Source organism: Xenopus tropicalis, chromosome 7 (assembly GCF_000004195.4).
Source record: "Xenopus tropicalis strain Nigerian chromosome 7, UCB_Xtro_10.0, whole genome shotgun sequence".
Lineage (NCBI taxonomy): Eukaryota > Metazoa > Chordata > Amphibia > Anura > Pipidae > Xenopus > Xenopus tropicalis.
The window spans coordinates 118,209,710-118,235,840 of NC_030683.2; the positions used below are offsets into that span (position 1 = coordinate 118,209,710).

General features: G+C 39.2%; 1 protein-coding gene across 1 annotated transcript; it reads left to right on the top strand.

Annotated features, from left to right (window-relative positions):
* The first annotated feature begins 412 nt into the window (after nucleotides 1-412).
* LOC100495160 (guanylate-binding protein 1-like) lies at nucleotides 413-25,918 on the top strand. The gene is made up of 10 exons (XM_031906404.1): nucleotides 413-648; nucleotides 4,401-4,528; nucleotides 4,607-4,716; nucleotides 7,993-8,210; nucleotides 10,441-10,686; nucleotides 14,307-14,590; nucleotides 17,377-17,589; nucleotides 22,513-22,615; nucleotides 22,691-22,884; nucleotides 24,883-25,918. Exons 1-10 carry the CDS (start codon nucleotides 456-458, stop codon nucleotides 25,093-25,095), a joined length of 1,902 nt encoding a protein of 633 aa, XP_031762264.1. The 5' UTR covers nucleotides 413-455; the 3' UTR covers nucleotides 25,096-25,918.
* The last annotated feature ends 213 nt before the right edge of the window (nucleotides 25,919-26,131 follow it).

Consider the following 26,131-nt stretch of genomic DNA (forward strand, 5'->3'; position numbering starts at 1 on the left):
TACAGTTTACACCTGGTCACTTACCCACTGCAACCAATCAGTGATTACAGCCAGTTGCATAGACTGACGCTACCAAGAACAAGAGCTTTGTGCCACGGACCTATTTCACCCCAGTGTGGATCAGCATGTCGGGCAAAAGATATAATGAAATGAAAAAGCCTCAAAACAAATAGCTCAGAACACGTCTAAGGACATTTGCATTTGACATTATTTTTTCTTGTTTTTAAAATTTAAATTGTTTTTATCTAATATAATGAATTTCTGTAAATGCAGGGCAAAGAACATGGAGACAGACAGGAATTCTGCTGCATTCAGTGCGATTCTTTTCATCCTATTTTTGTGAATATTATCACACAATATTTTGTCAGTTATGCTTCAAATCATTACTGGAATCAACAGATTCAAACAAACAAAACCTAAACGTAACCAATTATTTTACCTCTTTTAGGCTGAAAATGGACAAATCATTTGTGATGTCACACCCAATGTGCCTCATTGAGAATCAGGAAGAAAATAAACTTGTCATCAATCAGCAAGCAGTGGCGATCTTGCAGGGAATCACTGAGCCGGTTATTGTCGTGGCAATAGTAGGGAAATATAGAACGGGAAAATCTTACTTGATGAACAAACTGGCTGGAGAGAATAATGGTAAGAATGAACTTAATAAGATGCTTATTTGTAATCAATATATGCACATATCCCTGCTATTCTAGTTACCAACTGCCTTGGTGTTCTTGTTAATGGCAAAATGCCCAGCCCCCAGCTTAGTGTAAATATCTGAGTGCAATTTAGAGCAGCCCGCTACCTGGCAGAGGTCATTTAAAGTGACAATAAAGGTAAAAACGAATACTTTCCAACTATTACAAAAAATGTGTCATGTCTGTTTTTAGGTGCAAAAAAGTTTTTTTCTGTAAAGTTTCATTTTCTAACTCTTTTGAAAAATGTGTTTAAATATGCAAGTCATTCAATTATTGAAATTAGTTAAAATCACGGGGTAACAGCAGTTGCCTTCTCAGTCACAAAAAATACAAATACATATGAGTGAAAATAGGTGTTGTTGGAACTGCCTGATGATGACAAAAGCTATTTGAAAAATAGTAAGTGGAAGCTCCCCTTGTATTTTTTAGGTGATGCTTTCCGCTTTATATTTCTGCCTAAACATGATGTGAGAAAATCTCAATCCGCACCCACACCGCCCCCCTAACCCTCCCAGCATCTCCCCTCTATTTATAGACCTGTGCCCGCCCTGCAATGATGTCACAAAAGGGGCAGGGCATGTGTATAATTTCACAAGCTGGAAGAGGCAGGGAGGGTGAGCGGAATAGCTTAACCCAAACCCGCCCCCGAGCTGCAAGTGATGTGCCGAGGTCATCCTGAACCTGCCCGACCCACGGGTCCCACTGGTATGGGGCCGGCCCACACATCACTAGTCATTATGTATGCTGTAGGAAGGGAATTACAGCTGCTTTTTTACTTGAGTGCCTCATTTCTAGCACAGATGTGTCAGTTTGCACTGGACTGGCACTCACACAATGCTCTGTTGCCTTGGTGTTACTAAATTTCTATAATTTTCCATAATTTGTATGTATGTATGTATAACCTTATTTATAAAGCACCACAAGGGTACGCAGCGCTGTACAGTCTTATACTAGACAAGTCTTATACTAGACAATTTGTTTTTCATTCTTAGAATTGCTTTCAAAGTTTATGCCATATAATGAAGGGAAAAATGACATAATTATCTCTATATGTAAGATAACAGGGAGATGCCTGACACAGTGCTGGGAATCAGCACTGTTCTCATTGGTCAGTTCTTTTGCATCTTTGGTCAGTAAAAATTCTCATTGGTGAATTGGTTTCCATGTGTAAGTATGTTTTTACTCAACTTCTATAGAGAACTGGGGCGCAGTGGGGTAGCTTTATGATTGGGTTTAATGTCCCTTTAAGTATGGAAAACAAAATTCTTGGAAAACAATTCCCTTTCCTGTAAACCGATGCCGACTCACTGGTTTTTAGAGCATAGTTAGAGAACATGTTGGTATAATCCCACCTAAATAGGGATCCTGATCTAATCCATTTGTACCATATCATTTGCTCAGCTAAAACTCAGTGGCTTAGTGTTACTGTAGCTTTTAGGGGTTTCTGTTAGAATGGAAACATCTGAAGCATGGAAGATTTAGAAATGTTGTTTTATTTAACAAAATTGATGGAATCAATTCATTATTTTCCTCTCCCTAAAATAAATGTGAAACTACTTAGTTTGCTTCATAGTTAATGTAGTTGCTTTTGGTTTGGATTTGTACTTAGGTTTGTCTTGTTGGATTATGATTGAGCAGCCTGTAAATAAGCGTATGACAAGTATATGAGTTTAATGAAATATTTTAGCACAAGTTTAGCTCACCCAGTGATAGTTATATTTCATGGGTGTATATACAAGTGTAACCTCTATTTCAGCTCAATAGCTGCCTTCCCGGACTAGTACCAGTAGAACATGGGTTACACTGTACTCTCTCAGCCAGAATGGGCCTTCGCTAAGTGGAAGAGGAGGGTGATGGTGTTGTGCAACTACACCTCTCTTGCTGCTATGCAAAAAAATGAAAACAGAGGGCGCCAGAGGCTCTTGCAAATAACAAAATAATAAGTGTTTATTTGACATGAACAGGGTTTACTCACAATACAGCTTCAGAGGCCAGTGGTATAGGCAACACCACATACAGACTCACACTCTCCTGCGGGCAGACTGGCAGGAATCTCACTTCACCTCTGTAACACACCCTGTAGTGGATCCCCTCAGGGAATTCTCTATCCTGATTCCCTATTCACTGGGATCTCTACACTACAGGCAATGTGGCCTGGGAGAGATACCTCCAAAACTGCCAGTCCTATATAGGAGCTCAGAACTGCTCTTTCTAGCTCAGCCCTAACTGCCTTACACCCCTAGAGTGGTACTATACAGGGGCTCAGCCCTAACTGCCTTACACCCCTAGAGCGGTACTATACAGGGGCTCAGCCCTAACTGCCTTACACCCCTAGAGCGGTACTATACAGGGGCTCAGCCCTAACTGCCTTACACCCCTAGAGTGGTACTATACAGGGGCTCAGCCCTAACTGCCTTACACCCCTAGAGTGGTACTATACAGGGGCTCAGCCCTAACTGCCTTACACCCCTAGAGTGGTACTATACAGGGGCCCAACCCTAACTGCCTTACACCCCTAGAGCGGTACTATACAGGGGCTCAGCCCTAACTGCCTTACACCCCTAGAGTGGTACTATACAGGGGCTCAACCCTAACTGCCTTACACCCCTAGAGCGGTACTATACAGGGGCTCAGCCCTAACTGCCTTACACCCCTAGAGCGGTACTATACAGGGGCTCAGCCCTAACTGCCTTACACCCCTAGAGCGGTACTATACAGGGGCTCAGCCTTAACTGCCTTACACCCCTAGAGTGGTACTATACAGGGGCTCAGCCCTAACTGCCTTACACCCCTAGAGTGGTACTATACAGGGGCTCAGCCCTAACTGCCTTACACCCCTAGAGTGGTACTATACAGGGGCTCAGCCCTAACTGCCTTGCACCCTAGAGTAGTACTATAAAGGGAGCTACACCTGCCCCCATCTAATGCCTCATTCACAGGGCCCTTTTCCCTGACTTCAATGGGCCTGGGCCCGTGCCCTGGGCTCACAGCACCACCCACCCTGTTCCTCAGGTGGAAGCAAACAGGAAGGTACCACTCCTTTCCCAGCACTATACCAAAGTGAGTCAGGAAGTGGTCACGATACCTGCTAGCCAATAGCATACATATATAAATGAACTTACTTACATACATTCCCCTCTGTCCAGCAACTGAGGGAACTGAACCTGCAGGGATTTAAAGACATAGGGGCCATTTAACCCTATGGGTCCCTACACAAGTATAGTCTTTGGCCTTCAGCTGGAGATCATGACTATGTGATTTTCTTTGGTTGGACTTAATCCCTTAAAACAGTTTATGTAATTACAGCATTACCAGCAAAGGAAGCTGAGATTGTGACTACATAGTAGGATACACCCAAACTTGGGTGAAGTTATCAAAGTATCACAGAGGGGAGTGGCAAAAGGATTAAAAAGATTATAACTATAGTACAACCTGTCATGGCAGATATCACAGAGGAAATATAATAAAAAGATGTGCAATTTACAAGTATTTCTTTGGATTTTATGGACAAAAATCCCATAGGTTATAATAAATAGGATCCCTTTACTATTCCCTATACAACCAAAGGATGGATTTGGATATGACAGGTCTGCTTTAAAGTTAAAGCTGTTATAGGTTATCTTAATAATAAAGCCAAAAATCCCTTTTTATTTTGTTATGTAATTTTGTCTTTCTATTCTTAAATCTTATCTTATCTATTAGGATTCGCTCTGGGGTCCACCGTTGAGTCCAAGACCAAAGGCATCTGGATGTGGTGTGTTCCTCACCCACGCAAACCTGGGCACACCCTGGTACTGCTGGACACGGAGGGACTGGGGGATGTAGAAAAGGTCAGTGCCGACACCATAACCCTAATTTCTGTGGTAGAATTGGTTATATTACTGTACACAGATTTTTTTCTCTTTCAGGGAGACAGTAACAATGATACTTGGATCTTCTCACTAGCCGTTCTCCTAAGCAGTACTCTGGTGTATAACAGTGTGGGGACTATTGACCAAGACAGCATGGAGAAACTTTAGTATCCTTACTTCTTATTTCTAATAACACTATTTACATAGCAAATGATTCCCTCTACCATTTTAATATTACGTTCTTGAATCAATAAATGTAAATTTGGAGTGTAGGCAGTCATCTCAGTACATTGTGCTTGATTTTGAGCTTTCAGATAAGCTATTTTTTTTCTTACTCAACGTACGTCAATATGACCCAAGTCACATAACAGCAATGCAGGGCTTCTCCTTCTTGGGTGCTATTCTCTTGTCTACCACTGGGGTATGTAAGCACATTTAGCAGTGCAAACGGTTTCTGAATTCGTTTTGATCTCTACAATCTTCTCCAGCCTTTAGGAAACCAACTTTTTGGAAGGGTAAGGGGGTCTGGGGTGTTAGAAACCATTGTCTCTGTTTGTATTTAATTTTTTTGCGGCTTAAGTTCCCACTGCTTCTCACTATATGTAATGTATAGGCAAATTACCATAATTTACAAGTGCATACTGTGTGTATTTATCCTTTACTGTACAAGCTCATTGAGGATAATGGTACATGGGCAGTTTTTACACAGTGTATATTTTCTGGCAAAGAAATGCCTGAAGCCACCCTTAATAATTGGCCTGTTTATCCATTTACTAAAATGCAGGGCAGTAGCAGCAGTGCTATTAGCCCATGAAGGCACTATCAGTTCAGGCAACTGAATCCTTCAGCAGAGGTGCTAGGGAATTGCTATCGTGTTACCTGCCTATTGTTCTGCTTATCGGCTGCTAGGGGGGAAAGGGAGGGGGTGATATAACTCCAACTTGCAACGCAGCAGTAAAGTGTGACTGAAGTTTATCAGAGCACAAGTTATATGGCTGTGGGCACCTGGGAAAGTAAGGATGTAGCTAACCCCATGACAAATTTAAAAATTTAAATAAAAAATGGATTTCAGTACAGAATTCTGATTTACCTTTAAAGGGAATGTAAACCCAACCATAATTGTATACCACTCCGCCCCCTAGTTTTCAATAGAAGTTTTCAGAAAACGAAGCCTGTTTTTGCTTGTGTGACTGCAGGGCTGTGATTGGCTATCCCCCTTTTACTGTGCTTCTGATAGGGACTGTTAGGACACACCCACCCCTCATTTAAAACACTGACAGTGGTCATAGCAGATCTATAGAGAGCTCCAATAAAGGGGACATTTTTACAGATAGGATCAATTTTAAGAGCAAAGTAAAAAGAGCACCACATACACGTATTATTCATATTTGCCTAAAAGACTGGAGTTTTTATTTCATTGATCCTACATGTTTCCTTTACACCTTCCAGCTCCAGCTGCATGAACAATGAACATTGAGACAGATTTACACAGAACAGCTGGGATTCTCATTGGAGGATTTTTTTTTATTTTAATGCAGCTGCTGGTTATGGAGAATTGGGGAAAAGTTGTATTGTGCAATATTGGTTTAAGCAACCTGATGTTCCTGCACTACAGCTCCCAGCATGACACAGTCTTCATTATATGTTACATTACTCTGGGATTTGTAGTCCAGCAACAACTAAGTAAAGTTTTGTTGTGCAGTGCAGCAGGATTTACATCCCCTTTAACAGGCTTTTTACCCTGATTTGTTTAAATTTGGCCCCATATTGTAGTCTTGGCAATTTGCTCATTACTTAATTACTTGCATGTTTAATTGCATGTTTTTTATTTTCTCTTGTCAACATTGCACAATATTTCATTGCTATTAACCAGGAGGGGAAAAATAATATATATTAGTTTGCCATAGAGCTGGTTTTAGATGCATGATGGTTCACCCTGTATTGATGTGCTGTTCAACTGGATTCAGGATTACATGTGGAGAAGAAATCACAAACCAGGTTTACCACTTTTTTCATAATAGTCATGAGCAAAGGGCTTAAGCCCTGATTGGTTAGCTTGTATGCATGCTTAATAGCAAATAGGCAGTGACTAGAGGTATACGGAACAAACAAAAACTATAGCTAGTCAATAATGATAATAAAAGGTTCAATTTTGTCTAAACTTTGAAATAAGATACAGGTATTGGACTTGTTTTTCAGAATGCTGGGGACCTGGGGTTTTCTGGATAAGGGGTCTTTCTGTAATTCGGATCTCCTACCTTAAATCTGCTAAAAAAATGATTTAAACAATAATTAAACCCAACAGGATTGTTTTGGCTCCAATAAGGATTAATTATATCTTAGTTGGGATCAAGTACAGGTACTGTTTTATTATTACAGAGAAAAGGGAATCATTTAACCATTAAATAAACCCAATAGGGCTGTTCTGCCCCAATAAGGGGTAATTATATCTTAGTTGGGATCAAGTACAGGTACTGTTTTATTATTACAGAGAAAAGGGAATCATTTAACCATTAAATAAACCCAATAGGGCTGTTCTGCCCCAATAAGGGGTAATTATATCTTAGTTGGGATCAAGTACAGGTACTGTTTTATTATTACAGAGAAAAGGGAATCATTTAACCATGAAATAAACCCAATAGGGCTGTTCTGCCCCCAATAAGGGGTAATTATATCTTAGTTGGGATCAAGTACAGGTACTGTTTTATTATTACAGAGAAAAGGGAATAATTTAACCATGAAATAAACCCAATAGGGCTGTTCTGCCCCCAATAAGGGGTAATTATATCTTAGTTGGGATCAAGTACAGGTACTGTTTTATTATTACAGAGAAAAGGGAATCATTTAACCATGAAATAAACCCAATAGGGCTGTTCTGCCCCCAATAAGGGGTAATTATATCTTAGTTGGGATCAAGTACAGGTACTGTTTTATTATTACAGAGAAAAGGGAATCATTTAACCATTAAATAAACCCAATAGGATTGTTCTGCCCCCAATAAGGGGTAATTATATCTTAGTTGGGATCAAGTACAGGTACTGTTTTATTATTACAGAGAAAAGGGAATCATTTAACCATTAAATAAACCCAATAGGGCTGTTCTGCCCCCAATAAGGGGTAATTATATCTTAGTTGGGATCAAGTACAGGTACTGTTTTATTATTACAGAGAAAAGGGAAATCATTTTTAAAAATGTGAATTATTTGATTAAAATGGAGTCTATGGGAGATGACCATTCCATAATTTGGAACTTTCTGGATAATGGGTTTCCGGATAAGGGGTCCAATACCTGTACAAATATTTGCTTTTATTGCCCCTTTAATAACAAATCTATAGATTTTAATCAACTATAACTTTAGGTTTTATAGAGAACAGCTTATTTTATACATTATTTCAATTTTTCCTGTCAGTCAGTCCCCCAGTTCCTCCTTAGCCTGTCTCAGTTATGTACAGGAGCTGGCGGAGCGGATAAAGCTAAAAGCCAAGACAGCCGATGATGATGATGATGATGATGATGATGATGATGATGAGACTGCAGAGTTCAAACGGATCTCCCCATCATTCATATGGTGCGTCCGAGACTTTACTTTGAAGATGGAGCATAAAGGGAAAGAAATTACAGAAGATGAATATCTACAAAACGCTCTTAAGCTCAGGAGAGGTATCTGTAATTTTAATCAACAAGGGGAATTGATTGGCAATAACAAGGGTTATAATAGAATTGAATTCTATACTTTCGGCACATTAGATGAACCTATATAGCTACAGTCAAAACCCAAATTAATATACTTGTGGATTTTACACTTAAATTACTTATACTACCTGTTTGTCAATTGTCTTATAAAATGCCTTTGTCCTCTGTAAATGTTATTTTCAGTGGACTCTTAAGGGTTCAGTTTGGAACAAAACAAGGGATGGCTGAGGAATCAGAACATGGGCTCAAATTTCCTACTTTTTAATTTAAATATATTGGCATGTATGACTTCCCCATTCCCTTTTTTACTTTATTTTATATTATAAAACAGTGCTGTCCACACCTATGTTAACACAAACATTTTTAAGACCATATCCACATTAATGGTGGTAGCACACCAAAAAATATCACCCATCGCTCATATGTGAAAAAAATTAATTAAGTCATATTAAAACATACTCTTAAATCCATATGCCTCCTCCTCCCCTGTGGATAGAGCATTTAAACACCTTAGGGACCCCCTAACAACTATTTCCAAATGATAGAAAACTCCCAGAACAAACTCCTACAATGTTCACCTCCTACAGGCAGCATAGGGCAAGCAGAGTATGGCAAACACAGCCAGCATAGGGCAGGCAGAGTATGGCACACACAGGCAGCATAGGGCAGGGAGAGTATGGCACACACAGGCAGCATAGGGCAAGCAGAGTATGGCACACACAGGCAGCTAAGGGCAGGCATAGTATGGCACACACAGGCAGCATAGGGCAGGCAGATTATGGCACACACAGGCAGCATAGGGCAGGCAGAGTATGGCACACACAGGCAGCATAGGGCAGGCAGAGTATGGCACACACAGGCAGCATAGGGCATGCAGTGCATGGCCACACACAGGCAGCATAGGGCAGGCAGAGTATGGCACACACAGGTAGCATAGGGCAGGCAGAATATGGCACACACAGGCAGCATAGGGCAGGCAGAATATGGCACACACAGGCAGCATAGGGCAGGCAGAGTATGGCACACAGGCAGCATAGGGCAGGCAGAGTATGGCACACAGGCAGCATAGGGCAGGCAGATTATGGTACACACAGGCAGCATAGGGCAGGCAGAATATGGCACACACAGGCAGCATACGGCAGGCAGATTATGGCACACACAGGCAGCATAGGGCAGGCAGATTATGGTACACACAGGCAGCATAGGGCAGGCAGAGTATGGCACAGAGACAGCAAAGGGCAGGCAGAGTGTAAGGATGTGAAATGTTAATAGTTAATACAAATTAGTTTAGCCACTAGGTGGCAGTGTGTTCTAATATTGGGTAATAAAGGTGTGTGAGAAAGAAAAGTAAATAAAGGAAAGAGGAACAGGAAATGGAGTAGCCATTTTGGCAGTGAGAAGGTAAGGGAAAGAAGTGCTTGTCAGGGAAAGCTTAGGAAGGAGAAGAGTGCCAAAACTGTGTGCTGTACTGAAGTCACACAAATAAAGTTGAACTGGTTTACAGGAGAGTCTTCGATCACTTGTGTAACAAGGTAACAAGAGTATGGCACAAACAGGCAGCATAGGGCAGGCAGAGTATGGCACACACAGGCAGCATAGGGCAGGCAGAGTATGGCACACACAGGCAGCATAGGGCAGGCAGAGTATGGCACACACAGGCAGGGTAGGGCAGGCAGAGTATGGCACACACAGGCAGGGTAGGGCAGGCAGAGTATGGCACACACAGGCAGGGTAGGGCAGGCAGAGTATGGCACACACAGGCTGCATAGGGCAGGCAGAGTATGGCACACACAGGCAGCATAGGGCAGGCAGAGTATGACACAGAGACAGCAAAGGGTAGGCAGAGTATGGTACACACAGGCAGCATAGGACAGGCACACACAGGTGGAGTAGGGCAGCATAGGGCAGGCAGAGTATGGCACACACAGGCAGCATAGGGCAGGCAGAATATGGCACATACAGACAGAATAGGGCAGGCAGATTATGACACAGGCAGCATAGGGCAGGCAGAGTATGGCACACACAGGCAGCATAGGACAGACAGAGTATGGCACACACAGGCAGCATAGGTCAGGCAGAGTATGGCACACACAGGCAGCATAGGGCAGGCAGAGTATAGCACACTGAGCTATAGCTATGACCATACCTTGCAACTAAAAAATAAAGGTTGTGTTAATGTTTTTTTTTAATTCCACAGGAAATAAATCCAGTAAATTACATGCTTACAACCTCCTCCGGGAATGTATCACTGAATTTTTCCACTCCCATAAATGCTTTGTGTTTGAGCGCCCAGCATCTACAGCAGACCTCGAATGTCTGGAAGAACTTCCAGAGTCAAAACTTGAACCCAAATTTGTAGAACAGACACACAAATTTTGTGACTATGTGTTCGAGAACAGCCAGACCAAGACCTTGCCTGGAAGAAATTGTGTGACTGGGAGAAGTAAGTTTTATAAAACCCACCCATATTATTTTTAATTATACAGCAATAAGTAAATAGTGTGCAAGGATAGGGTAAAAACTTGAGCATCTCTGTTACAGTGATAAAAAAATCTTTTAATCTGGAAGGAAAAAATTTCAATATTCTATTAATGCTTATGTAACAGGTACATGGGGGTAGGCGTGGCCCAGAATCACTAATACCTCTCTGGTATTTATCAGGCCGGTCTAATCAGGCACAAGTCCCAGCAATACCTCGTAGGCATGTGTTACAGAGGACTCTTTCTTTTCAGGTGAGCCCTCGCTGTACTGTAGAAGGAAGGGTTAACCACACTGATCCCACATATAAAGCTCAATCTCTCAAATAACTTGGGCACCAGTGGTTCTTAAAAACAGATCAAAATATTTATTGATGCCCCCCCACCCCCACCAAACAATCACTTTTTGGTGGGTGCTGATGTAACACAGAATTATTCAGTAACAGATAGCCACCCAGTATATACCTGCCTTGGTGCACAATCCCCTGCTCTGGGTGCATCTCACAGTGGTCTCATACTCCAATGATCTCTCTTTCATGAGCCTTGAGTGCCTATCCTGGCAGCCTTGTCACCCCAGAGAACTAACCCTCTTGGTCTCCACAGTGGAGATTCTGGCTGCTCTTCTAGCTATTTTATGATTCCAGCTTTCACTAGAATTACTAAATTGCCCTAGCACTTACTTCTCCTATACTTGAACCAACCTCCATTCCAGTCCCACCAGCACCAAACCACTTCTTTTAGCAAGAAGGACAAACACATATGGGATTCCCTTTTAATCACCTTGGGAATAGAGATGTAGCGAACTGTTCGCCGGCGTACTAATTCGCGCGAACATCGGGTGTTCGCAAGTCCACAAATTCGCAAACTTTTGCCGATGTTCGCCATTTTGGGTTCGCCGCTTTTTTTTGCGTTTTTTTTTTTCTTTTGTTATTTTTTGGCGTTTTTTTTTGGCTTTTTTTTTTTGCGTTATTTTTTTGCGTTTTTTTTGGCGTTTTTTTTACAAAGTATTTTTCAGAGAAATTTTTGCTTGATCCCCCTCCTGCATGCCACTGTCCAGGTCGTGGCACCCTTTAAACAACTTTAAAATCAGTTTTCTGGCCAGAAATGGCTTTTCTAGGTTTTAAAGTTCGCCTTCCCATTGAAGTCTATGGGGTTCGCAAAGTTTGCGAATATTCGCGAGTTTTGCCGAAAGTCCGCGAACGGGTCCGCGAACATTTTTGGCTATGTTCGCTACATCCCTACTTGGGAATACCTTACACCTTCCTTGTTAAGGGATCTACACTACTTCTCAAATTTACCAGTGCCTATCCTTTATCAGTACAGGTATAGGACCCATTATCCAGAATGCTCGGGACCAAGGGTATTCCGGATAAGGGGTCTTTCCGTAATTTGGATCTCCATACCTTAAGTCTACTAAAAAATTAATAAAACATTAATTAAACCCAATAGGATTGTTTTGCATCCAATAAGGATTATTTATATCTTAGTTGGGATCAATTACAGGTACTGTTTTATTATTACAGAGAAAAGGGAATCATTTAACCATTAAATAAACCCAATAGGGCTGTTCTGCCCCAATAAGGGGTAATTATATCTTAGTTGGGATCAATTACAAGGTTCTGTTTTATTTCTACATAAAAAAAGGAAATCAGTTTTAAAATTCTGAATTATTTGCTTATAATGGAGTCTATGGGAGACGGGCTTTCCGTAATTCGGAGCTTTCTGGATAACGGGTTTCCGGATAAGGGGTCCGATACCTGTACTTGAAAAATACCTGTAAACTTCTCATAGCTATCACTGGGTGAGTTAAAATTGTGCTAAAATATTTAATTTAACCCATATATTTATCAAATACTAATTATCATTTTTATTAAAAAATAAACTTTATTATATATAAATTTAAAATCAACCTTAAGGTCAGTATAATTCTTATTGCACCTATAATTACGTTTTTTTAGAAACTTCAGAAACAGTGGGATAGTGTTGTGGTTGGGTTTACAACCCCTTTAAAGCTATATAAGTAGAAAGAAAACTATTGTTATGTGAGAGGGATTGTATCTATTAGGCTTCTGTAAGATTCATTTTTCAAAAGGTTAAATTAAAATATTTGAAAACTATTTTTTTAAACAAGATTTGTTGCGGTTTGTAATAGTAGAAACCTGCAAGGAGCTTTTTTGCTTTTATAAAAATCAAAATTCTAGTCTAATTAAAGGATAAGTAAACCTTTAAAACGAGTACAGGTATCGGACCCATTATCCAGAAAGCCCAGAATTACAGAAATGCCATCTCCCATAGACTGCACTTTTATCAAATAATTCAAATTTTCGAAAAATAATTCATTTTTCTTTAGTACTAAAACAGTACCTGTACTTGATCCCAACTAAGATATAATTACCCCTTATTGGGGGCAGAACAGTCCTATTGGGTTTATTTAATGGTTAAATGATTCCCTTTTCTCTGTAATAATAAAACAGTACCTGTACTTGATCCCAACTAAGATATAATTACCCCTTATTGGGGGCAGAACAGACCTATTGGGTTTATTTAATGGTTAAATGATTCCCTTTTCTCTGTAATAATAAAACAGTACCTGTACTTGATCCCAACTAAGATATAATTACCCCTTATTGGGGGCAGAACAGCCCTATTGGGTTTATTTCATGGTTAAATGATTCCCTTTTCTCTGTAATAATAAAACAGTACCTGTACTTGATCCCAACTAAGATATAATTGATCCTTATTGGATGGAAAACAGTCCTATTGGGTTTATTTCATGGTTAAATGATTCCCTTTTCTCTGTAATAATAAAACAGTACCTGTACTTGATCCCAACTAAGATATAATTACCCCTTATTGGGGCAGAACAGCCCTATTGGGTTTATTTAATGGTTAAATGATTCCCTTTTCTCTGTAATAATAAAACAGTACCTGTACTTGATCCCAACTAAGATATAATTACCCCTTATTGGGGCAGAACAGCCCTATTGGGTTTATTTAATGGTTAAATGATTCCCTTTTCTCTGTAATAATAAAACAGTACCTGTACTTGATCCCAACTAAGATATAATTACCTCTTATTGGGGGCAAAACCATCCTATTTGGTTTATTTAATGTTTAAATGTTTTTTAGTGGATTTAAATTATGGAGATCCAAATTACAGAAAGACCCCTTATCTAAAAAGATCCAGGTCCTGAGCATTCTGGATAAGGGGTCCCATGCCTGTAGATGTAAAATTGATAAGTGCTATTCTAAGCACTTTTTTTACATTCATTATTATTATTTTTTTTAATTCCAAGATATTAAGGGTTAAAGTACTATTAATATGGATGCATTTAGTTACAACAGCACCACCTGCTGGTCACTTGCCAAACATGACGTTGAAAGATGTTAGAAAAGTTATTCTAATGTTTTTCCTCACCAGAAAAAATCAGATCATCCCTCTTTCTTTCACCTAACAACTTCTTCGCCTACTTCATGTTCGGAAATGTATCGCATAGAATAAAAGCAGCATAAACTAGAATGTTTTCATTCTCTAAAATTTATAGTTGTAAATTAGTAACAGATATTCTGCATCTGTTTATTGCAGTGCTGGGGAATTTGGCGGTCACATACGTGGAGTCTATCCGGAGTGGCTCAGTCCCCTGCATGGAGAACGCTGTTCTGGCCCTTGCCCAGATTGAGAATACAGCCGCCATTCAGGAGGCACTGTCTGTCTATGAGGCTGAGATGAAGCAGGCAGAAGGCACGTTCCCTACAGATACAGAGGAAGAGTTTTTTCAAAAGCAAACACAATGTGAGAAGATGGCAATGAAGGTTTTTATGGAAAGGTCATTCAAGGATGATAAAAGAGAGTATCAGGGTCAGCTCATGGTGAGTTCATTAATTCTGCTCATTAAAGGGTTTGAAAAACTAACCGTAATGGCATCCAACTGGGCCCACTAGTCTACTGGTCTACTGACCAAAAGCTTCATTATACATGCAAAGCAATTCACCAGTGAGAATGCTGATTAAAAATACGGTCAGGCTTTATTTTTTTTCTTTGTTACCTTACATATAGCGATGATTAAGTACATTTTCTTTTCCTTCATTATATTACCCTGAATTTTAACTTCAGTTACAGGAACAAAGTACAGGGATCCAGATGTATACAGATTAGCTTGAATTCTTATTGGAGGATTTGGGGAAATACAACCCTGATGTTAAATGGTTCTGGGATTTGAGTAAAGTTTAGATGAACAGTGCAGCACTGTTACTCCATGAAAAGCATATGTGTGGCTTTGTTACAATGAAATAAATTCTAGGGGCTTGTTTTGATTTCATAGGAATTCAAATTATAGGTGCAACTAATAAAAGAGATGAGTGAGGCTGGGGTCAATGTGTTGTTTTACAAGTCTTTATAAAAAGCTGCATTAGTCCATGTTGGGTTCTCTTACTGTCAGTGAGATAAGGAAGAATTTATTATGTTGGGTTGAAAACCCCAACATACTGTTCTTCGACTTATTCTTCCGCTTTTTCTTCTTCTTTTTAGCGCCCTCCATTTTCTAAACGCTACTCCTCCTAAAGTCTTAGGGGCCCAACACCCAAACTCCCCACGGCGGAGCCACCAACCGCCAATCAGATGTCACTTGTTGACTTTCAGTGGGAAATTTAAATTGCTGCCATTCAGACACTATTAAAACCAGGGTCCCCAAACTTTGCACAGTGGGTTTTACTATATAACTGTGGGTCCAAGGTTAGAAAAAGTGGGCGGAGCCAACAACAGATCAGATTTCATTCAGTTACTTCACGTTTTTCAACCCAACATGATATTTGTTCTCAAACGTCCATTTCTAGTTGTTACACATGCTTGTGACTGAGTAGGTGTCTGTAGTTACCATTTGGGCAGAAGAATCTACTGCAAATCCAAGTGATTCCAATTAGTTTATACATTCAATAACAGAATAAACAAAATTGCAACTTATATAAATACTTTAGCCATTTAAACTATAGCCATTTAAAGTCTATTCCTTACCGCTACACTATGTGACCTTTGGCCAATGTGATATCCTTAACACAAAAAGTTTTATCTGGTAACTGATCTGAGAATGCTCACTGTCCAGGCCAGGAATATTTGGATATTAAACAATCATAGAACAAATGTTCTTTTGATGTGTTCCAGGTAATAACACACATATTGTACCACAGCGTTTTGATAAGATGAATAACTGAAAAACCTTTTATTATTTTCCTGTACTGTCCCTCCTGTCCTTGTACTGTCAAAAGCCTAGGGTGGTGACTGCTGTAGTACAACACAACCTTAAAGGAGAAGGAAACGTAAAAAACTAAGTAAGAAAAGTAAACATATTCTTAGGGTATCTGACTTCCTCTCTCAGAAAAATCCTTCATTCCCAGGCCGGAGTCTGTGCAGTTCTCTCCTCTCTCCCTTCTCCCCCCTCACATAAGAATTCATAAAACTCACTCCCCCCTCCCTTAGCAATGTGTAATCTCAACTATAATGGCTAGACTGGAAGCAGGAAGCTATGAAGACCAAGCTGCAATTTTAAACAAACAGAGGGAGCTTCTAGGGCTGCTTACTCAGGTGTGGTAAAGAATTCTGCAGAATAAATATAGTGTTCTATGTGGCATTAATGTGGCTAATCTATTGGCAGTAAAATGCCAAAATGCCTTTCCTTCTCCTTTAACATCTGTGGGTTTGTAATAAAGTTTGTTTGAGATTTTCCCTTCATCTTCATACAATATCACATCCCAAAAAAATGTTTTTCCATATTAAACAGTGAACTTAAAGGGCACCTATTATCAAAAAACTATTTCACCCATGGTCTTCTAGGCAAATAAACCTGAGCACAAATTTAGAATGTGTGCACAAATGAGGGAAACATTGCTTTCTGTGCCAGTTAACCCTTACACGGCCTGTATTTGGGGGGTATTATGCAGCATGATTACAGAGAAAATCATAGAAGGAAAGTATATCTCCCCCAGAATCCTTTAGGACAGCTGTGAAAATGAGGGCCTATTCATGTGTGAGGTCTGATTAGCCTCACCATAAGAGAAAAGGTTATATTCCATTGAAGCCTAAATGAATTAAAATATTCTTTCTGTATTCAAATATATATTTACTTGTGGATTTTAAGAGTTTCCAGAGAGTACCCTGCAATCACCTGACAATCTTCTGGATAAATATAAAATAATAATTTTACAAACCCTATTACCTAAAGAGCAATCCCCCCACAATATGTACATAGACCTGTTTTATTTCCTGTAGGAAGTAAAACATGACATGATTGAATCAATATCAATAAATTAATAATTACTGGGCATTAATTAATAAATAAATAAAAATGAATCAAATAAATTCCTATATAAGCATTAATAAGTTAATACATTGGTCTTATGGACGGTATCGAATATGTCTGTAGTAGGTTTTGATCCTCTGATAATGGGGCTGTGGAGCTCTTTGGGACTGCACACAAGAAGGCGTTGTATTCAGAGCATACTTGCTCTCCAGTAGATACCACAGTTATTGCATTATTATTATTATTTATTGTTTTATTACTGTAAAAGTGTTGACATTTCTTACTATGGATTTAAAAATATAGAATTGATCCCTCTTCTATCAGTACAACTGACCTGTCAATGTAAAATATGTTTACCTACAGGGAGGCTTATATCAGAAAAATACAGAATATGCTAGACGCAATGAAGAAGCATCGATACACAAGTGTGAGGATCTTCTGAAGGTCCTAAGTGCCAGTCTGGAAAAAGGGATAAATGATGGCGATTTCTGCAAACCTGGAGGGTACAAAGAGTTTTTGGAGGAGAAACAGAAGATAACGGATACCTATAACAATAGCCCTGGGAAAGGGATAAAGGTAAGGACCTAATAGATAGGGGCATGGCATAATAAAACTTTTTAAACCTTAGCCAGCCAATTTGGTGCTTCTGTTACTTTAATTGCCTGTTTTTGAAACTGTTCTCTTTCATTTCAGGGGCATTTCATTTTGTCATTCACCTTTAAAAAATGAAAAACAATCAGATTTTCCAATATATTGTAACCCTTTCTTGGCACATTCACTTAATATTGGGCTGTATTCCAGGAGATATGTGTTCTCAGAGTAATATTGATACTGGGAACTGGGAACAGCGCAGTGCCTCCACCTAGGAACACACCTCTAGGGGATTTCCACTAGGAAATAATCACTCACTGTTTGCAGCAGTATTAAACTTTATATAACTTTTGAAACAGAAAGTAGGACAGCTTAGGGAGGACTGATAATCCTGTCCTGAGGAACTTGTGTAGGCTATCCACGGCTGGCACAGTCTCTGTACTTTGCCCAGCCCCAACTTGGATCCGGATAGATCCCCAACCCTTTAATCACTTCAGTCCCTTCCCAAAGAGCTCTTAATTCCCCCCAAGTACCTGCCCCAGAGTACCTTCACCATTGAAAAGGGTGGCTGCTCCCACGTAGCAGGTAACCGGGCAATACCTGTTCACTCAGGGGACACAATCTGAGAGTTCCACAGAGGACTTTATACTCCCTGGCAGTCCAGCAGACTTTTATGCTTTCTAGCCTGAACTCACACAGTTTGTGTTGACTGCTCACTCTGGGTCTCTCTCTCTGTCTGGCAAACAACAGCAGGGGCTCCCTTTATAAACTGCTGGGCCCGCCCCTAGATTTTTGGCTCCAAAACTTAGGCACACCTCTCCCAGACGTGCACTGGGGCAGCCAGCCAACCGGATCCCTCCCCAGGCTGTAGCTAGGCTGGATGAGATCACAGACTGAGAAACAGGGGACAGGGTTCTCTGATCCCCTACAATATATAAACATATCAGAAATTTATTTTACACTTGTAAATACAGCTGATTTTAAATGACCCCTGTATCTGCAACACTGACATGCTCAGTGCGCTCTGAGCAGCTGTTGAGAAGCTGAGCTTAGGGGTCATCGGAAATTATCAAGCAAAGAAAATGATGTTTGTCTGACATATAAGCTGATCCTAATGGGTATAAGTCTGATGCTAATAGCACTGGTTTCAGAGCTGCCATGCAGTAATCATCTGTGTTAATTACTAATCAGCCTTATATTGTGACATTTATTTTCTGTATATACAGTATATTGTGCCATTTATACTCTATATATACAGTATATTGTGCCATTTATATTCTATATATACAGTATATTGTGCCATTTATATTTTATATATACACTATATTGTGCCATTTATATTCTATATATACAGTAAATTGTGCCATTTATACTCTATATATACAGTATAGTGTGCCATTTATACTCTATATATACAGTATATTGTGCCTATACTCTATATATACAGGATATTGTGACATTTATACTCTATATATACAGTATATTGTGCCATTTATATTCTATATATACAGTATATTGTGACATGTATATTCTATATATACAGTATATTGTGCCTATACTCTATATATACAGGATATTGTGACATTTATACTCTATATATACAGTATAGTGTGCCATTTATATTCTATATATACAGTATATTGTGCCATTTATATTCTATATATACAGTATATTGTGACATGTATATTCTATATATACAGTATAGTGTGCCATTTATACTCTATATATACAGTATAGTGTGCCATTTATACTCTATATATACAGTATATTGTGCCATTTATACTCTATATATACAGTATAGTGTGCCATTTATACTTTATATATACAGTATAGTGTGCCATTTATACTCTATATATACAGTATAGTGTGACATTTATACTCTATATATACAGTATAGTGTGACATTTATACTCTATATATACAGTATAGTGTGCCATTTATACTCTATATATACAGTATAGTGTGACATTTATACTCTATATATACAGTATAGTGTGACATTTATACTCTATATATACAGTATAGTGTGACATTTATACTCTATATATACAGTATAGTGTGCCATTTATACTCTATATATACAGTATAGTGACATTTATACTCTATATATACAGTATAGTGTGCCATTTATACTCTATATATACAGTATAGTGTGCCATTTATACTCTATATATACAGTATAGTGTGCCATTTATACTCTATATATACAGTATAGTGTGCCATTTATACTCTATATACACAGTATAGTGTGACATTTATACTCTATATATACAGTATAGTGTGACATTTATACTCTATATATACAGTATAGTGTGACATTTATACTCTATATACACAGTATAGTGTGACATTTATACTCTATATATACAGTATAGTGTGCCATTTATACTCTATATACACAGTATAGTGTGACATTTATACTCTATATATACAGTATAGTGTGACATTTATACTCTATATATACAGTATATAGTGAGTGGGCCCCTAAGCTCAGGTAAGTGACAGCAGCACAGAGAATGTGCAGGGAATCAGCACATAAGATGACGGAGGGCTACTGGGGCATCTTCCCTGCTAAAAGGCTGTGGTTGCCTTGGGCTGGTACAGAAGCAGAAAAAATAATGAACAACATTTCTAGCCTACGGCTTTAGTTAAGCTTTAATTCTCCTTTAAGGAAAAACTTAAAGGAACTGTTCAGTGTAAAAATGGGAATGAGAAAAATAGACTGCGCAAAATGAAAAATATTTTTGATATAGTTAGTTAGGCAAAAATGTAATCTATAAAGGCTGGAGTGGGCAGATGTCTAACATAATGGCCAGAACACTACTTTCTGCTTTCAACTCTCTAACCTCTTAGTTAAGCTGGACATACACACCAATGATATTGTACGAAACCTTGTTTTGTACGATATTCGGTGCGTGTATGGCGGCTCGACGAGGCGACCGATAACGCAAAAAGCTGCAGATATTGGTCAACTCATCAATTGGCTGGGTTAAGAGATTTTTATTGGGCGCCAATTGAAGGCGCCCGACCAATGGTCGCACGAAAGATCGAAAATCGCTGGGTGTATGGCCACCTTTAGTCAGTGACATGAGGGGGGGCCACATGGGACATAACTGTTCAGTTAGTTTGTGAGCCTGCATCTCAGATTCAAATGCAAACTAACTGAACAGTTATGTCCCATGTGGCCCCCCCTCAAGTCACTGATTGGTTACTGACTGCTAACAGCTTAGAGAGCTGTAAAGGAGGAAGTACAGTTCTGGCTATTATGTGAAATATCCGTTCACTCCAACCTTTATACATATTTGCCTAACTAACAATATTAGAAATATTTTTTATTTTATCCAGTTTCATTTTTACACTGAACTGTTCCTTTAAAGGGATTCTATCATAATTTTTTTGGGTACTTTTTATTTCTAAATGACACTGTTTACATAACAAATAATTCACACATTAGCACTGCTTTCAGCTAACCTATTGTTTCTCCTACTCCCATGTAACTGGAGGAGTCCCAAGCCGGACTTGGATTTCTTACTATTGAGTGCTATTCTGATACCTACTGGGAGCTGCTATCTTGCTCCCTTCCCATTGTTCTGCTGATCGGCTGCTGGGGGGGAGGGGATATCACTTCAACTTGCAGCGCAGCAGTAAAGTGTGATTGAAGTTTATCAGAGCACAGGTCACATGGCTGTGGCACCCTGGGAAATGAAGAATATGGCTAGCCCCATGTGAAATTTCAAAATTTAATATAAAAAAATCTGTTTGCCTTTTGGGAAAAAATTTTTTTAATGTAGGATTCTGCTGGAGAAGCTCTATTAACTGATGGGTTTAAAAAAAGCAACACGTTTTCCCATGACAGTATTCCTTTAATCATAGATGCAAGAGAATTGACTAATGGGAATGTTTATTACCAGCACTATGACAGACATCTTGATGTTATCTTACATACAGAGGTTATTCCATATTCATTATATGGCACAGGAATCAGACATGGGGATCAAGGGACAGACTTGTTCAGTGTTGGGAAACTGTGCTTATTGCTCCCAACTCCAATTGCAGGAACAGAGAACAGGGAGCCGGATTTACACAGATCAGCTGGGATTCTCATTGGAGGATTATTTTGCATATTATTGTAACCACTGACCCACATTACATGGCAACACAGGAGCCAATACAGTCTGTATATTCCGATTCTGATTATTAGTTTTGCAGCATCAGCTTCTATGGAAGATGTTCCCTGACTTGGGCTGTTTTGAAAATGTATGACAATCCCTAAAGCAAGTCTCCCAACAGCAGCCCAGAGCTCACTGAGCATGTGCATGGCTGCAGGTCACTCAAGAGATGGCCAAATATATTCACAAGGTGGCGACCCCCCCGTGGACAACTTTGAAGGCATATATTATTTTATTAAATAAATCGTTTATAGTGAAATTGTATTTTAGACTTTATTTCCCCTTAAATGTGTCAACTTTTGCACGTCCTGCCAAAGACTTATGTGGAATCAAGTTGCAGAATACACAAATCCAAGGAAATGATCATTTTCCCAGCACCGATCAAATGAGTTGTTTATGCCCATTTAATTATAGAGTAATATAATAAAGCCAAAATGACACAATAATCTTTGTATGCAAGATAACAGCAACATTGCTGAAAAGGTGCTGCAAATTAGCATTCTAAATGGTCAATTCTCTTGCATCTTTAATTAAGTTTGTTGTCAGTAAAATTCTCATTGGTGAATTGTTTTCCATATGCAATTACTGTATGTTTTCCACCCACTTCTATAAAGAACTAGGGGGCACAATGGGACAAAAATGTGTTTGGCTTTAACTGTAAGAAATTGCCCTGCTTAGTCCAGTTTAAATTTCCTGTCATGATTACTAATTTGCTTTCTAAAACAACATTTTATCCTAGGCTATTATGGTGTTGCAATTGTTCCTTCAAGTAAAGAACACTATAGAGGTTTCCATCCTAAAGGCAGATGAATGTCTGACAGAGGGGCAGAAAGATAAAGAAGGTGAGAGAGGAGCTCAATGCAAAGTGATGGGAAAATGTTTTGCATATCATTGATGGATTTTTCTATTAAATTCAGAGCAGAGAATTCAAAGGGAAGCTTTAGAGAGAAAACTGCAGGAAGAGATGGATGCTGTCAAGCAAATGGAAAAAGATAAAAAGGAGAAGGAGCGATTCTTCGAGAAACAGGTAGAAATGCTTAAGGAGAAGATGAAAGAGGAACATGAGAAGTATCGAGAGGAAACTCAATGGCTGATTGACGAGAAAACAAAGGTAAAATAACTATGACCAACAGAGCAGAAAAGACTCTGGAGGTTATGTTCTGTTTAAATAGATCTTATTAATTGTATAATCTATCAAATTACATATAAATTTTAAAAAATCAGGAGATTTTTTTTGTTTTACCGGTGATTTTTCCAGTAATATACAAAGAAAACACTTCCACATTATTCCCAATTTAATTACAACCCAGGGAAATGATTAATAATTCACATAGTATCCATAGAAGGCATAGTATTAAATATTAATGCTCATTCATTTTCAGGCACTGTTTGTACTGATGGGCTGTTCAGTGAGGCCACTGAGCGCTAATACCAACAGAAAAAAATAAATAATGAAGACCAACTGACAGTAGCATATAAGAGAATGAGTAGACTACTATAAATATGTCACTTGAGCTCATAGCCTGAGCAAAGGCACATTACAGTGGTTTATATCATGTATAATGAATAAGATACATACAACACGTTGAACGTACCAACTGCGTAGTGGAGAAAGGTTGAGGCTATTAATGATCAATTAATGAGCATGGATTATCAGATCTTCCTTATATAAGAAGGATCATTTTATCTCCATTTTGGCTAAAGATAGCAAATATATAGGATCTAGGGCAGGGGTCCTCAACTTTTTAGACAGGAGGCCAGTTCATGGTCCCTCAGACTGTTGGGGGCCGGTCTATAGTTTGGAAAAAAAAAACATCAACGAATTTCCATGCACACATCTTATTTGTAGTGCAAAAAAACATGAAACAGCAATACAATATTTAAAATGAAGAACAGCGTATGACTCTTGCTGTACAAGATAGAGTTAGTTAAACTATTGTATGGCCACCTTAACTTTGTTTATCATTATATATATCAGGCCTGGACCGGTAATCTGTGGATTGTAGTTTATGTTGTATATATATATATATATATATATATATATATATATATATATATATATATATATATATATATATATATATACACAATGGGAGCACACCAAAAGAGTTTTTTCAATACCTGGGTGCCAGAGCAGGATTGTAAAATAGTAATGAACAGTGTCGGCACTCACAGGATTTCACGATAATATTCAAGGATCGACGTTCCCTGATGAAGGTTCCAGTCGGGATTAATAAACCTCACCGATTTTGCATCTACCTATGAGTCTCTCCTTGAATATTATCGTGAAATCCTGTGAGTGCCAACACTGTTCATTACTATATATATATATATATATATATATATATATAGTATCATTGTATCATGCTTAGATTCTTTCAGTTGAATTGCGATTACCCCTACTCTTTTTTCTATTGTTAATCAACTTTTTCCCAATGTGCAATCTTTTGCACCATAAAGAAGCAAATAAAAAAAAAAATAATACAGAGAATGCATGAAAAGAAGAAGAAAACATCTATTATTTTCCAAAAAAGCACATAATAAAGCTGTATATACTGGAGTACTTAAGTTACCTTATTACCATATTTCATATAAACATAGCTTAGCCTTCCCCTGCTTAGTTAGTTAAAGTATTGTACACTACCATTAATAAAAGGACACGGGATTCAGTGAATGTAGGTGTTCTGCTGTGCCCCAGCGCGTTGCCGCATAACTGCTACTCCTGTGTCTGCTCTGCCCAGCTCGTCAGCGCGTCACCACATAATGCTGTGCAACAAAGTGACGTCACCGTGTTACGTGGCGACGTGTTGACGTGCTGGCTAGATCAGAACCCTGACACAGTAGTAGACAGAGGAGGAGACTGCCTGCAACTCATTTATGCCTCAAGCTGCAGGCCGCAGCAGCGAGTGTGTGGGGCCGGGAAAATGGCTGCGGGGGGCCGTAGTTTGAGGACCCCTGATCTAGGGGGTACATGTCAAATATTGAGAACTAAACAACATTTAGCAAAAAAGTAGCAAAATGACCGACATCAATAGAAACTATTACTTCTCTTTAATGTGTATTGTGACAATAGTTATCTGCTAATCCTGTATTTCATGTGTCTGTTTAGGAAATAGAGCAGCTGCGTAAGGATGGATTTGATACAAAGGCTGAGAGGCTACAAGAACAGGTGCAGGATCTGGAAAGGCAGAATATAGTGAGCAACAGCAGCAGTGAATGGCTAACTCAAGGTGTTTGTGCTATTGCTGAAGTAGCATCACTTGTTTTACCAGGGATAGTTGGAAAAACTTTAGGTTTAGTACCCGGCCTCCTAAAACATTGAAAATGATGTCTCATTGCTTGATACCAGCAGAGTGGGGCCAGTAGCACTGTCACCCAAGGCCATATTATTTAGCACCATGCCACAACACCCAGTAATACTGTCCATGCAGGGCCCCTGATGATTGGTCCACTTCCTACTCTCTGCTTGCTCCTTCCCCAGTTCATTTCTCCCCCTACTATTGCACCCATCTGCTTATGGCCCAGGTACATGCCAGTTCTGCCTACCCCTTATTCTGACCCTGGAAACAGAAGGCTGAACCTACCATGACAGATACTGTAACTGGTAGATTTTCTTGTATTTATATGCATTAGGTATTTTTTCCTCATAATGTGCTATATATTCAAAAATGTATAGATAATTACGGTAACAGGAAACAATATCAGCCATTTAGGAAGATCTATGAAAAACTGAAAATGTTTCTAGACCATGAAGGAAACTCATATATAGGTCAGTCGTCTGGATGCTGGTTGTGAAACAAATTAACAAAATGTACATTGGTCTTAGCATTGAAAAACAAAAAGTATTTTTACTGAAAATCTGCTTTTCTGGTCATATAACGTGACCTTCCTCAGGGATAAACAAACAGAATTGGATATAACCCACTCCTTAAAAATCCAAAACATCAGATATTTAATAAAAATACAAACACCCGTCACACCGGTATATGTTGTTAATGTGTATATATTGATATATATAGATATATCAAACCAACTGTAGCTCCTAAGATTACTAGATATTATCTTTGTCATATAAGTCATCCAAGCCCCTCTTAAAGGCATTAACAAAATCTGCCATCACAATATCCCCCAGCAGGGCATTCCCCAACCTCACTGCCCTCCCCGTGAGGAACCCCCTACCCAACATCCCCCGGCAGGGCATTCCCCAACCCCCTCACTGCCCTCACCATGAGGAACCCCCTACCCAACATCCCCCGGCAGGGCATTCCCCAACCTCACTGCCCTCACCGTGAGGAACCCCCTACCCAACATCCCCCGGCAGGGCATTCCCCAACCCCCTCACTGCCCTCACCGTGAGG